Here is a 15,643-nt window from a genome sequence, read left to right as displayed (position 1 = left end):
CTCAAAGCACTTCTCTGAGAATCTCAAAAATACCCCAGCCCTGTAGATATACTGCAAACGTCTGTGATAGAAATACCCCTTAAAATATAAATCAACCCCAAGGGATCAGGATATCTCAGGAGCCATGTGGAAAAGGTGATTTGCTATATTATTTGCATAAAAAGGAAAAAAAATATCTATTTTTCCTCGTATTAAATATATCCATTATTAACACTGAGTATTGTTCTATGTGTAAAATTATTTATGTTTAGGCTAATGGAGAACATTTTTGTTTTGGACACTATTTTGCATACAAAATCTTTTTATTGGAATAAATGATGTAGCTGCAGCTGTTATTGCTGTTGTTTATTTTCATCTTGGTTTAATGATCAATTATAGAGATTTTAGAATAATTCTGAGGTAAGTATATCAGGAGTAAATGGCTGCTTGTCTTGTCTGTGCCCTCGCCACTATAAATATAAAACATATAAAACACCAGTAGCTGTGACACTACAACTACTGCTAGGTAAAGTGAATCACATGGATTATCTAATGACAAAGAGTGAACTAGATGAGCAACATGTTGGCTCAGTGGTTAGCACTGCATCCTTATAGCGCTGGAGTCCTGAGTTTGAATTCTGCCAAGGACAAAACATCTGCAAGGAGTTTGTATGTTTTCCATGTGTTTGCGTGGGTTTCCTCCCACACTCCAAAGACTAATAGGGGAAAAGAAGAGAGGGATATATTAGGCAGTGTAAGTGTATAGAAGGTTTATCCTACTAATATAGAAGTTGGTCCCCTGTTATGCCGAATCCAAGGTAATAGCTCTGCTAGGAGACTGCAAGGCTACAATTTCAGTCTTCTATTCTCATGCTCTGACTCTGTCATGTGACCAATCCTGCTCTACTCTTGCTGCTTGTACTTGGAGTAGATCAGGTCGGTCAAATGAAGAAGAGTTGAAGAAACAAGAAATCAAGATAAATTAGGAGACTTCAGGTCTACCCAGGTAGTGCTATGAAAGGCTCAGAATAAATATAACAGGAGACATACAGATCAGACAAACTCAAACAAGACACAACCTATCAATAAACATCTTATTTTATCATATCTAAAACTACTTTATGAAGCTGACATGGATATTCAAGGATGTGTATATTTCTGCAACAATTTCTTTTATTACGTCTATACATTTAGAATGAGGAAAACATGAAACAAATATACAAAGAGTCTTGAGCAACAGGAAAAAATAGTTTGTAAACCTGTACAAATCCTTTAAATTGGTTGTCTGGCATATAATATAGTGTAATATACTACTCTGACTTCTTTGTGTCCCCACCGATATCTCATCATTGTATGTGATGACTTGGTATCCGTTATATTAAGTGACGTACACTCACCGGCCACTTTATTAGGTACACCATGCTAGTAACGGGTTGGACCCCCTTTTGCCTTCAGAACTGCCTCAATTCTTCGTGGCATAGATTCAACAAGGTGCTGGAAGCATTCCTCAGAGATTTTGGTCCATATTGACATGATGGCATCACACAGTTGCCGCAGATTTGTCGGCTGCACATCCATGATGCGAATCTCCCGTTCCACCACATCCCAAAGATGCTCTATTGGATTGAGATCTGGTGACTGTGGAGGCCATTGGAGTACAGTGAACTCATTGTCATGTTCAAGAAACCAGTCTGAGATGATTCCAGCTTTATGACATGGCGCAGTATCCTGCTGAAAGTAGCCATCAGATGTTGGGTACATTGTGGTCATAAAGGGATGGACATGGTCAGCAACAATACTCAGGTAGGCTTTGGCATTGCAACAATGCTCAATTGGTACCAAGGGGCCCAAAGAGTGCCAAGAAAATATTCCCCACACCATGACACCACCACCACCAGCCTGAACCGTTGATACAAGGCAGGATGGATCCATGCTTTCATGTTGTTGACGCGAAATTCTGACCCTACCATCCGAATGTCGCAGCAGAAATCGAGACTCATCAGACCAGGCAACGTTTTTCCAATCTTCAATTGTCCAATTTCGATGAGCTTGTGCAAATTGTAGCCTCAGTTTCCTGTTCTTAGCTGAAAGGAGTGGCACCCGGTGTGGTCTTCTGCTGCTGTAGCCCATCTGCCTCAAAGTTCGACGTACTGTGCGTTCAGAGATGCTCTTCTGGCTACCTTGGTTGTAACGGGTGGCTATTTGAGTCACTGTTGCCTTTCTATCAGCTCGAACCAGTCTGGCCATTCTCCTCTGACCTCTGGCATCAACAACGCATTTCCGCCCACAGAACTGCCGCTCACTGGATGTTTTTTTCTTTTTCGGACCATTCTCTGTAAACCCTAGAGATGGTTGTGCGTGAAAATCCCAGTAGATCAGCAGTTTCTGAAATACTCAGACCAGCCCTTCTGGCACCAACAACCATGCCACGTTCAAAGGCACTCAAATCACCTTTCTTCCCCATACTGATGCTCGGTTTGAACTGCAGGAGATTGTCTTGACCATGTCTACATGCCTAAATGCACTGAGTTGCCGCCATGTGATTGGCTGATTAGAAATTAAGTGTTAACGAGCAGTTGGACAGGTGTACCTAATAAAGTGGCCGGTGAGTGTATATCCTACAACAACCATTGTAGGATACTGACAACAAGGGACAAAAAAGAATTACGACTTTAATATTTTACATTTTTTACATGACTTCAGGTCTACCCAGGTAGTTCTATGAAAGGCTCAGAATAAATATAACAGGACACAAGTGTCTATATTACACTGCCAGACCTTTTTCTTCACCAAATAACCCCTTGCGAATCCCATGCCCACTTTGCGGTAAATTTCTAAAACGGCGCAGTTTTGGAAATCGCAGCATGTATATTTTACCTATGAAAACGCCGGCGGTTTCCCCGTAGATATAATTGTAACAGAAAGTCCGCGGAGGAAAACTGTGCAAACTTTCTGTTTAAAGCGCTGTGGGAAGAACGGAGATGCGCTTATAATGCGAGCTGTGCATTATAAGGCTCCGTTCTCACGGAGTAACGCCCCGCTCATTTAGACACGTATACACGTGGAGAGCGCGGCGCTTCAAAACAGATCCCATTGATTTCAATGTGTTATGTGCGTAAGCCAGCACCCATTGAAATCAATGGGATCTGTTTTGAAGCGTCGCGCTCTCCACGTGTATACGCGTCTAAATGAGCGGCACATTACTCTGTGAGAACGGAACCTTAGGAATATTAACCACTTCCAGACCACCCATAGACTATACACATCCAGAAGGTGGTTATCTAGTTGTCTAACTGCCCTTGCAGTTTTCAGCAGCTGCTGAAATGGGGAGACGGCTGTAACTGTATCCGGAGCTCCCAGAGAGAAGGCAGGGAAGCTTTATTACCATCCCTGTCCCTGTGTAGACAGCACTCAATGAGCGCTCAATTTGACCTGCACACTTGCCCCTTGACATCTAGTAGAAGATAAATTATCCCATAGAGTCCCGCTTTTTTTTTTTTTTTTACCAATCTCTTCAGTTTCTAATTATCATTTTCGCTAAGAATTTTATAATAGACTGAAAATGCCCCAGGACAAAAGAGATCAAGAAAAGATTGTGACGGAAAAATGCTTCATGTGAATGAGCTGTTAAGTCATGGCTATGTTTTGTGGTGGAATGCTGCACAAAGCAACGCTCCAACAGTAACACAGAGCATAACAAATTTGCTAGAAAAATGTAGTGTTTTTACAGAAGCAGTTTTACTAGAGGCTTGTCTCTATAGAAAACCATCTTTATTTTACATGCATTTTATTCCTGCTGCATTCCTCCCTATTGAAGCCAACTAGCAACAGTTAAGACTGGTTTTTGTAAACCTCTTTGTCTTGTATATAATGCTGTCAGCAGAATGTCAGCAGCTATCTTGCTCCGACCTACAAATGCACACTCTGCTCAGCCCATGTATGTGTACTGAATTGGAGAGAGAAAGATGCTGCCAGGTTCTTTGGCAATGTCGTATCTACTCAAGAACAAAAGGATTGGGCAGTTGAAATCCAACACCTAAATACTAATGGTTGGCCAGTCCCATCCAAATCGGTGAATCCATCTTACAATCGTCTAATGTGTATGTATGACCAGCTTTATACAGTATATGTTTCAAAGAAAACATTCAATCAACTTTTTTCACTTCCAACACAACCAAGATGAGGAAGATGTAACTTGAGTGCTATCCAGCTACTTGTCCCATCTGTACTGTCAGAACATTGCCAATCCATGTGCTTGAGACTGAATTGGTACTGAGATACAGGTGTATAAAGTTAAAAAAAAAAAAAAAAAAAAAAAAAAAGAGCCAGAGAGACTGGAACATATGTGAAAAAAAAGAAAAAAAGATTTTCAACTCAAGTATTAATCAAGTGTATAAAGAAATACATAGAGAGTGATAGACAAAGTTTGGTAATGATTTTATTTACTTTCAGAGTACAGACTGCCATAAAGCAGCCCACATCAGTAATAATGAAACGCGGCCTCCTAGTATAGCGTGTAAAGAAACTGTGGGGCAACCTAGGAAAAGAGGGCATGAAACCATGGGGGCAACCTAGGGAAAGGGTGTATGAAACCCTGGGGGCAAACTAGGGAAAGGGTGTATGAAATCGTGAGGGCAACCTAGGGAAAGGGGGCATAAAACTGTGGGGGCAGACTATGGAAAGGCGGCATGAAAATGTGGGGGTAACCTAGGGAAAGGGGGACAGGAAACTGCGGGCAACCTAGGAAAAGAGGGCATGAAAACTGGGGGCAACCTAGGGAAAGGGGGCATGAAACTGTGAGGGTAACCTAGGGAAAGGGGGCCATGAATCTGGGGGCAATTTGGAGGATGGAACATGAAACTGTGGGGTCAACTAGAAGGAGACAGGTTAATGTGTGAGGCATGCAAGGGCACTGTGTGATAGGCCATTTAGTGGAAGCTATATAGAGCCACTAGGGAGACATTATACTATGTGGGGGCCGCACAATGGTGGTAATAGGGGAGCCCCCATTGTGTTTTAAACAGCCCTGGACCACTATATAAAGATTCACTTGCAGGTATGTCATAGAATGTAAGCTCTTGCAAGCGGGGCCTCACTCCTATTGTGCGATTTATTACTCTGTGATGTCTCATTTTGTCTGTACATGAACCCTATGATTCATAGGGAAGTGTTAATGAAATGTTGGTGCTATACAAGTAATTAAAAAATTAAATATATAATATTTTTATTACTATTAGGGTACAGTTACATCTGACAGCTGCATTTTTATAAACAGAACAGCTATAAAAAAAAAAACAAAAAAAAACAACATGCTACTTTTTGACTGTCCATTCCTGTAGGAAGGGCCAATGGTTTTATTTGATTTGAGTGGGTCAAAACCTTGTGACAACACCACAACCCATGTGACCACTGTAGACCAATCACAGGCCTTCGCAGAGACTTGAAGGCATGTGATGTCATCCAGAGGATGCAAGGGGAGGTTGGACACCCATGAGAAGTCAGGCAAGGTGAGTATATAGCTGTTATTTTCACTCACCTCTCCTGGTCTTCCATTCATTATACTCTGGGGTCTGACATAGAACTTTTGGTTTGCATCTAAATAAAATGATTCTCGCGAAGTTTGTCTATGGATTTGTTTCTTTAACGCAAAACTAGATTCATATTTGTATCCCTTCTCAATATTAAAAAAAATCTTCAAACAAATGTGAGAGGTGCAGAAGTCTCATTGACAGTTACAGGAATAATTTGGTTGCAGCGATTGCCTCAAAAGGTTGTGCAACAAAATATTAAGTACAGGGAACCATCATTTCTGTCCAGGCCTGTTTCAGGAGTTTGTTTTTTTTTTTTTAATTCTGTTAAAGCGAAAATCAATGTCTGACTTTCATTTGTTCATTTTCATAGAATTTTTTATTTATTATTACTTTTCTCCGATTCAGGTTATTTCTGTGACCATTGTGGGTTTTTCTTTCATTAAACGAGGAGTACCAACAATTTTGTCCACGTGTGTATAATTTGTCTTCATACATCTAGCAGTCTGTTTTTTTGGGTGCCTTGCTACAAGCAGCCTTCTTCTCTGGGTGACCATCCTATGTAGTTCTACTTACCAATATATTGCTTCGTGCTGAACAGTTTTCCATGTTCTTCAGTAGCCCATCTGAATATCAGAACAGAAATAATACAACCAAAGGAGGGGGGTGGGGGGTTGTCTGCATGAGAGCCTTACCTTACAGTATGATGGCTGCAGTCTGGCTCAGCAGTCCTCACAGTACACATATAACTTCTTACAAGAAGAGAGATTCGCTGGTTCTGTGTTTTCATTTTATTTCCTACAAATATTTAACATTCCCATTTTGAGTAATGGGGTCTTGGTTTTCAGAGTGAACATTGAGTGTTTAGGTTTCTAGTTTCCTTCCTGCTATACATGCAGCTAAAATGAGCAAATAAAATTGCAAGCCGCCCAAAATAGCATTCCATACAGTAGCAGAGAAAAAAAACCATCACAATGGGTGAACAGAAGAATATTTTTTACATGTGTTCATTTCCTATCAGGCCAATATACAGAAAGAATTCATGGTTATGAACCAAGGCCTATAATCCAATATATATGCATATATGTGAACAGATTTGGTTATTACACATTCATTCCAATCCCCTGTAGGATACTGTATTTGGTCATCTATACATGTAGTCATTACAATGACAATTTCTATACACAAATTATTTATTTCCCTATCACAAATTTCTCAGCAGTACTGGTGAGCCAATTATGTTTTCCAGGGAATGGAAGATGTCTGCAGACCAAAGGTTGTTGGATAAATGTCTTCTCCATCTTTGCATTACTTTGGATTAGTCTTCATGGCTGCCATAACAACACCGACCATAATGGCAGCAACAGTAAATCCTTGTGAAAGAATACGTGCCCGCATCAAAATCTGAGACTGTCTGGTTTTCCCCTGCTTGAAAGCGATCAGTCCATATGTCAAAACGCCAGCAGTAGCAAGGCATCCTGGGAAGGAGAAAAGAGACATCCATTCACAGATACTGGTCAATTCACTAGCAGCCCAGCCTGTTCTATTCAAGTAAGGTGATCCAGAATTACCCAAAATATCAGACAGGGAGTACCCTAAAATGTCACTTTTATTCCATATACACACAGAAGATCAATGACAATTATCTCGCACTTAGTGTTTCCTAGATCACTTGTTCTAAAGTACAGTCCAAGTAAACAGGAGACAACTAAACCAATTTGAAGGCTAAGGCCCCACATAGGAAGCCGCAGCCAAAAAAGTGCTGCAGGTAAAACAGCGGCAGAAATGCACTTTGGTTTTTCCCACAGAGCTTTTCACAAAAAGTCCACAGAGTTTTCCTCTGTGGACGTTCTGTTTCTATTATACCGATATGGAAAACACCAGCATTTCCATAGGTATAAGTGACATGCAACGATTTACAAAAACACGAGCCTTATTGAAATCTCAGCATTGCCGCTGTGGATTTTTTTTCTGCAGTGTGTGGATGGGATTAGCCAGAATTCCATCTGCTTTGCAGGTAATGTAAAATGTGGCGGTTTTTGCTGCAGCTAAAACGCGGCATTTAAGCTACGTGGAGCCCCAGCCTAGAGAAGCACTACATAATTCTATGTGATATAGAACAACCTCATGTCTTCAGGAGTAATGCAGTTCAGCATGATCACTACTAACTAAATGGTCACACTGTACTTGTGTCAATGGATCAATAAATTGATACGATCTCACACATCATAGAAGCCACTCCTCATGCAGTCTGTTTGGCATACATTACTGGAAATTTACTAGCCATCCTTGATTACTCCTGATGTAGAATGATGCCTATCTGTTCCCAGGGAACGCAAACCGAAATCTAAACCATTTTTTTTTTTTTTTTTTTTTTAACGAAATGAAAAAGGTTTAAACTTTCAACTTCTGATATATGTTCTACTGTGAATAAAATATGGTTTTATGAGATTTTTCAAGTCATTGGGGTTATACACTAAGGGAATTGTACCAACTTGTAAGGGCACAAGATCATAGACGGGAGTTTTCCCCTTAAGCCAAAGGGGCAGACTCTCCTATTACCTATTTGGAGGGGGTCACAGTGCTTTACCCATCAATTTATCTTCCTGGAAAGCCCCTTTAATCAAATGATTGGTGGATATACAATGAATCTGACCCCTGACAATATCATATTGAAGGCTCTCCTAATGAATTTCACACAGAGAGTATTACTTGTGGGACTTGAAGTAAGACACCATAGCACAGAAATACCAAAGTGAGACAAGGCAGAATGATCATGCCTGCACCCTAAAACACAGCTGTGCCATCCATCAAAGCCTTCAGCCAGCAGGGACACACAATTTACAAAGATATAGTGGGACTACTTATTTATTATGGCTTGTGTTGCTGCTAACTGAAAATTGAAGATGACCTATTGACCAGTGGAATCAGTGTAGAACTTGTGAATCTTTTAATGGTAAACATTAGTATTTTTTGGCTTTATTGCAAACACGATATGGCATACTTGCTGCCACTGCATGATATGCTCTCTTGCACATATTACTCAGCAGCAATATAGTGATTTTTATTGTCGCGTGTTACTGGGCTGTACAGCGGAAGATGCCAAGGTGACATTACGGAGCTCTCTGCTGAATCATTACCTTACAGACTTCCTGCATTCACTGGCCATGTGATACAGTCATTATAGAGAGCCCTGTGCATCATTATAATTTCTTCCTCCTGCACCACACATTGATAGTGATAAGCAAAAAGAACGCCACGCTCTAAAAATTACCAATGTAGGTAGTGTGACCTGAATTGTCCATCAGCCTCCTCCAATAAAAAGCACTGAACATAAGACAGTAGCAGGAGGCCGATGGACAGGTCTGGTCACATGACTTTTCATCAGTCACCATTACCTGAAGGGAGCTGTGTGTAGCCTGAGGAGTGGGTGGTGCTCCAGGATATAAGACGTTCTAATATTACATTAGAAAGTCATTGATACACTGTTTTCCCTGCACTAAAATAAGAGTAAAGCAGCCGCCCCCTTTAAGGACCTATAGAAAAAAGAAACCCAAAGAAATGTGTAAGGGACCAAAGTGAAAGACTAAACAGACTAGAACTATTACATCTATCTGACTACCTATTTAATATACTATTCCAACCAGTTCTATGGGAGTGTATGGGCATTCACGTCACCCCAGTCACAAATCAACAACACCCTGCGCAGTTGAGCCCCTGCTACTTATACCCCCCAACCCCCATTCTGTATTTTACTTTAGACATGCTACTTTAAATATAATTCTTACTCATTAAAATAAAGTAGGTTATTCCTGCCTGAAATATTTATCACCTACCTATTAGTAAGTGATAAATGTCAAACATTGGGGTCCAACTGCTGAGACCACCACCAATATCCAAAGTACAGTGTGTATCGGCTTCTGCCAGTGGACTTGGAATGGAGTAGACGGCTCCGCACGCTTGAGATGGACTACAGTCACACTCCTCCTCACTGTACTTCTGCCACTGACAACTGGAAAAGGGGGCCCACCAGACAGAATCCACCAATGCAGAATTTATCAACTATCCAATGTACTGGTGATCAAAGCCTCAGGGGTGTGAATCTGGGGACTGTCATTTTTTTAGGGGTCTACATTAGCTCAGGGTTTTCTGATCTGGGATATATGTTAGTTTGGGGGGAAAAGTGTAGTTTCTTTTAGTTTATAGGCTTATATCAGTCAGGATGAACTGTTTGTATACAAGGGGGGTCTGCATTCATTTTTTAGGTTGTGATGATGGGGTTAATTGAGATGCAAATGTTGTATATAGACAGACAGACACACAGACGGACAGACAGACACACCAAAAGTTGGTAAGAATTCCTATACGTTAATAATGTAATGTAGATGTCTGACCACAATGCTGTATCCATATTCTGTAAGCCCATCAATAAAAGAGGGATGTTCCTTCTCAAACATGGATACATTTACCATTCATATATAAAGTTCGTTGGGTACAGTGTGGATCTGCACTTTACGTTTTAAGCTCCCCCCTTCCAGAATGGAACATTCCACCACTAGCACAGTCCAGAGCAGACATGACATCCCCTTCCTCTGTATACTTCATACTACCTGGGCACTCCCCTGCACTTACCTAATGGCACAAAAGGGTTCTCCCGCACTTTCCTCATGAACTTGCTGGTGAACTGTTCCCGCTCCATATGGGGTGATGGAACGAACCCCTCTATCACTGGAGGCTGGGGTGCCGCCATGCTTCCACTGTCAAGGACACTTCCAAATCGCTGTTCACCTACCAATAGGAAACAAGTTCCTGCCACTTACATAACAGGATGACACTTCCGGTCACATTGGCTCAGGTATCACGTGTCTACGGAAAGTCGGAGTATATTGTTGTTACTGTACTGCTTCAAAACATAATGTAGTGCACCACCTAGTGGCAGGAGACGGTAAGACAGTCCTAGCTGGCTGGTAATGTATCCCCTGTATGTGCAGCTAGAACAAGAAGCATGCCTTCTGAATGCAGAGGGATGGACAGTCCCTTTTTTTATCCCAGTCCCTCTTTGCTCTTTAAATGCCTCACTTTTTTAAGATTGGAAATAGATGTGCACAGGGGTGTAGCTATAGGGCTGGGGTACTCAACTATTTCTAGTAAAAGTTCACTGACCATGGTCTGCCAGCGGGTAAAGGTCCAATCTGAATAGTAGCAGAACATGTCCTGTATTTACTGTATGAACGATAAGACTCACCCCACATAATGAAAATTAAAATAAGGAAATAAATATTTCATAATTTTTTAACTCTCCTGTGATGAATCGGACCCCAATCATGATTCTCAGCTATATTTATAACTACCTATGTATTGTATTGTGTTGACTGACCCTCAACTGTATATCTTGGAGAATGACTTATCTGGTCTGTATTTGCCATTTTTTAAGTCACCATCCTGCTAAGGAATCTTGTTATCTCAGTAGGATGTGAAGGCTAGTGACCCAAATGGGTGAATCTGATTATCTGTGGCCAGTTGCCAAGATCAAAAGCCATTGTCTCACCCTAGGCATGTCATTAACATATCTGTGCTAACTTCCTTGATTCTTAGCAGGGGGCCATCCTGGCTCTGAAAGTTCTAACACCTAGTAGTAGACTGCTTGACTCCGTAAAAACTTCAAACAGTTATGGTTTTATGATGATATTGCGCCAGGGAAAGATGCTACCATTATGACAATTAGATCTTCTGGTGCGTAGTAGTGAAACGCACGTTTTTAACCCAAAAACTTTAAGCCTACGGGCCTGGGAAGAGCCCAGGCCCAGTTCTCGTTACTCAAAGGGTATTGAGTTATCATGTTTGGTGTCAATATGCTGGGAAACTTGCTATGAGCAAAGACAGGCAGAAGTGGCCATGTGCTGAGAGACAAAGAAAGCCATGCGGCCAAGGGACTTTGAAGGAGAGCCATATACTACTTTAATGCTAATGGACTTATGGAATTATGAGGCCTATGATGTAACGCCTATCTGATCATGGATTTATGGACTATGGACTTTTTACATCGGTATGGAAAAACTCTCTTTATTGCTATATGCTATGTGGGGGGGTGCTGTGGTGCCCCCACCAGAGACTTTAATGGACTGTATCTCCTGCCTTGTGGGTACCATGCGTTGGCTGCGGAATCGCCGGGTGCCTAAGGACTGTTTCTGTTTCTAATCTTTTAATCTCTTTAATCTGTTTTATCTCACTGCACTGTAACATACCTTCTCTGTAACCGTATAAGCTTGTGACCGCCAGGGTATATCTTTATATGTATTTCTGGCTGACCTAGTATCGACCATCTTGGGTTAATAAAATGTTAAAACTTTAGAAGGCTCTTCTCGTATTATCCTATAAGGCCCGGTCCTCTCTCTGGGTTTGTGGGAGCGGACGGTATAGTTAAAAAGACGATCGCGGGTTCCGCCTGCGGCGAAGGCCGGGTGGGCCAGCGGCTGCGGTTGGGTGGCGGAGGCCAGAGTCCTCGCGCCTTGTGGGGCCGGAGGCCGGGGCGGAACAGGGTGAAACGTCACACCTCCCTAGTGGTCAAATCTAGTAAAAGGGTCTATGTCACTAACTAATGAGATTGTATTACAGAGCATTATCCTGTATGGGGGGCACTAACGTGGGATTCTACTGTACGGGGGCACTAAGGAGCTTTATATTGTGTGTGTGGTCACTAAGGAGCATTATACTGTATGGGGGGCACTAACATGGGATTCTACTGTGCGGGGGCACTAAGGAGCTTTATAGTGTGTGTGTGGTTAGTGAGAAGTATTATATTGTATGGGGGGCACTAACGTGGGATTCTACTGTACGGGGACACTAAGGAGCTTTATATTGTGTGTGTGTGGTCAATGAGGAGCATTATCCTGTATGGGGGGCACTAACGTGGGATTCTACTGTGCGGGGGCACTAAGGAGCTTTATATTGTGTGTGTGGTCACTAAGGAGCATTATACTGTATGGGTGGCACTAACGTGGGATTCTACTGTGTGGGGGCACTAAGGAGCATTGTACTGTATGGAGGGCACTAACATGGGATTCTACTGTGCGGGGGCACTAAGGAGCTTTATATTGTGTGTGTGGTTAGTGAGAAGTATTATACTGTATGGGGGGCACTAACGTGGGATTCTACTGTGCAGAGACACTAAGGAGCTTTATATTGTGTATGTGGTCAGTGAGGAGCATTATCCTGTATGGGTGGCACTAACGTGGGATTCTACTATGTGGGGGCACTAAGGAGCTTAAAGGGATCCTATCACTCAGCCACAATTTTTTCTAGGTACCACGTCGGAATAGCCTTAAGAAAGGCTATTCTTTTCCTACCTTTCATCGTCCTCTCTGGGGGCGGGCCCCAGCACTCAAACAGCACTGGAGGCGTCCCCAATGCTGCGAGAGAACTCTCTCCAGCGCCACCTCCATCTTCGTCAGCAGCGTCCTCTTCAGCCTCTTCTTCCGGTGGTGGCTTGTAACTTCTAGGCCTCGGGCCTTGGACAGAGCAGACTGTGCATGCCCACAGGCCACGAGAAAATGGCCGTTTGCACAGCTGAAGAGGACGCTGCTGACGAAGATGGAGGCGGCGCTGGAGAGAGTTCTCTCGCAGCATTGGGGACGCCCCCATTGCTGTCTGAGCGCTGGGGCCTGCCCCCAGTGCTGCGAGAGAGATAATTTGCATACCGAGAAAAATCGGGATTGGAAGACGAAGAAAGGTAGGAGACGAATGGTACCTAGAAAAAATTGTATCTGAGTGATAGGATCCCATTAATATTGTGTGTGTGTGGTCACTAAGAAGCATTATACTGTATGGGGGGGGGGTCACTAAAGTGTGTTATATTGTGTGAGAGAACTAATGTGCCATTATACTGTGTAGGGGCACTAAGGTTAATTATATTTTGTGGGGGAGCACTAAGGCGCATTATACTTTGTGGGTACACTAACATGGCATACTGTGCAAGGAGCATTCACATGGCATAACGCTGTGTGGGGGCACTCATGTGAGGGTCCTAAGAAGCTTTATACTGTGTTAAGGGACTAACGTGAATTATAGTTTGTGTGGAACAAACACATGGCGATATACTGTTTTGGGGCACTAAGGTGCATTATACTTTGTGGGGGCACTGACGTAGCATAATATTATGTGGGGGAACTGAGGGACACTAATGTGACGTACTGTGTGGAGGGCCCTAAAGAGCTTTATACTGTGGGGTGGCACTAACATAGCATTATACTGTGTGGCATTATACCATGTGACACATGTTTGGTGCAAGAAAAGGCCATGTGCCAAAGATGTGCCACATTAACACCCATCTATGCGAGAAAACTAGCAAAGATTGGTTAATAAATTACCTCCAAGGTCCACATTATCATCCATTATCTTACCAATGTTTACCACTAGGTGGAGCACTATACTGTGTTTACAAACAAGGGCTACTTTAAGCATTGGGCAAACAGTGCGCCTGGCCCTGAGGCAGTGGGTGACCCTTTCTCAGATATCCTGGATCCAGCGCGACAGTCCCAAATTTCAAATTATGTCCTTCTGTCCTCGGCAGTGGATCCCGATTTCAGCTCTATTTGTATCCTCAGATTTCTGATAGCATTGAATACAATAGTGGAGTATGGAACTATCAGCTCCAGCTCCATGTTCACACTTGCCAACATTTTAGGTGAGGCTATGTCTTATAGGTCACCTGCACAGGGAATACATGGAAGATACATGACTTTAGCAGAATTTTTATTTCATCCACTATTTAAAATAAATGCTGTGTAAACCGCTCATTGCGAACACCGTTGTGGTATGGTGGTCCGCAATATAGCCAATTCAAGTTATCAAGCAAAGTTTAGCTGCAGTAACATGGGTATGGCTCGTGCTGTGTCTCATACTGCAGTGGAGGGGCCACATTGATCCAGTAAATTTAGTAGGAAATTACTTTCTGAGGAACACAACTGTGTAATTCTTGGAACTTGAAATCTGCCTTTATGGTGAAGCATGATTGTCTGGAGAAGAATAGGTGAGGGCTAGCATGAGTCTTATGTCATGCCAGTAGTAAAGTGTCCTGAGACCATTCATGTGCGGCGTTGCCTTTCAGGAGTGGGTTCACTCACTGCCGTAGGTAAAGAATGGTATCTAATCATCTTCCAAGAACAACTTCTCCCAAATATTCAGGAACAATTTGGTGATGAACAATGCTTTTTTTTTCGTATTTCCCCATGTAACAAGGAAAAGTGAAAAGCTAGTAGTCCAATGAACAAAACATTGATATTTTGGGTCAATGGCCAATAAACTCGTCCCCATATATCAATCCCATTGAGAACCTTTGGTCAATCCCCAAAAGTAGGTGGACAAACAGAAATTGTAAAGAATTCCAAGCACTAAATAGAAAAGAATGGGTTGTCATCTGTCAGGATTTGCCCCAGAAGCCGATATACAGCATGACAGGGAGAATCGTAGACGTCTTAAACAAGGGTCAACACTGGAAATATTGAGTATTTACATAACCTTGATGTATATTTCATTAAAAGTATAAAAGCTTATAAAATAGTTATAATTGTACCTCAGTAATAATAGAAACACGTGACTTAAAGATCTAAAGCAACGAGGCCTTATGCACACAAAAGTGACATTTTTGACAGATCTAAAGGCAGTTAAAACAGACATACAGTACATGTCCATTTACAATATCTGTTTTGTAGCGTTACATTACGTTTTTCTGTTTTTGATGGCCGAGTGTCATCCATTGTACATCATATAGGGCTCACAATGTACGTTTTCCCTATCAGTAAGTCTTTGGAGTATGGGAGGAAATCCATGCAAATAAGGGAAGAACATACAAACACCTTGCAGATGTTGTCCTTGGCAGGATACAAACCCAGGACTCCAGCGTTGCAAGGCCACCGTGCTGCCCCCACATCATAGTTATTTTAACAGTCTGTTGTCATGGACCATCAAAATATCAGTCATGTCCTATATTTTGCCATTTTCCTGGATGCCTCCATACACTCATGTATGGGGGATCCGTAAAACGGGTGCCCCTCCAGTGTAAGGTGGACGTTTTTCACAGACGCTTTGCGCCTTGGTCGTTTGAATGTAGCTTAAGTCTCAAACTTTTGGGCATGACT

The 15,643-nt window shown here is 42.2% G+C and overlaps 1 protein-coding gene across 1 annotated transcript; it reads right to left on the bottom strand.

Annotated features, from left to right (window-relative positions):
• Positions 1 to 6,283: 6,283 nt before the first annotated feature.
• HIGD2A (HIG1 hypoxia inducible domain family member 2A) lies at positions 6,284 to 10,320 on the bottom strand. The gene is made up of 2 exons (XM_075274703.1): positions 10,140 to 10,320; positions 6,284 to 6,985 (listed from the first exon to the last, which is right to left on the bottom strand). Exons 1-2 carry the CDS (start codon positions 10,255 to 10,257, stop codon positions 6,816 to 6,818), a joined length of 288 nt encoding a protein of 95 aa, XP_075130804.1. The 5' UTR covers positions 10,258 to 10,320; the 3' UTR covers positions 6,284 to 6,815.
• Positions 10,321 to 15,643: the final 5,323 nt, after the last annotated feature.

This window comes from Leptodactylus fuscus, chromosome 5 (genome assembly GCF_031893055.1).
Source record: "Leptodactylus fuscus isolate aLepFus1 chromosome 5, aLepFus1.hap2, whole genome shotgun sequence".
Taxonomy (NCBI): Eukaryota; Metazoa; Chordata; class Amphibia; order Anura; family Leptodactylidae; genus Leptodactylus; species Leptodactylus fuscus.
Note: the sequence above shows the minus strand (reverse complement) of the source record. Positions and strands in the feature narration are given on the sequence as shown.

Excerpts from the sequence above, each read along its gene's own strand:
- HIGD2A (XM_075274703.1), bottom strand. The coding sequence starts at position 10,257 with ATGGCGGCACCCCAGCCTCCAGTGATAGAGGGGTTCGTTCCATCACCC. Across the intron at positions 6,986-10,139 it reads GAACCCTTTTGTGCCATTAG|GATGCCTTGCTACTGCTGGC; the intron begins GTAAGTGCAGGG and ends TCTCCTTCCCAG.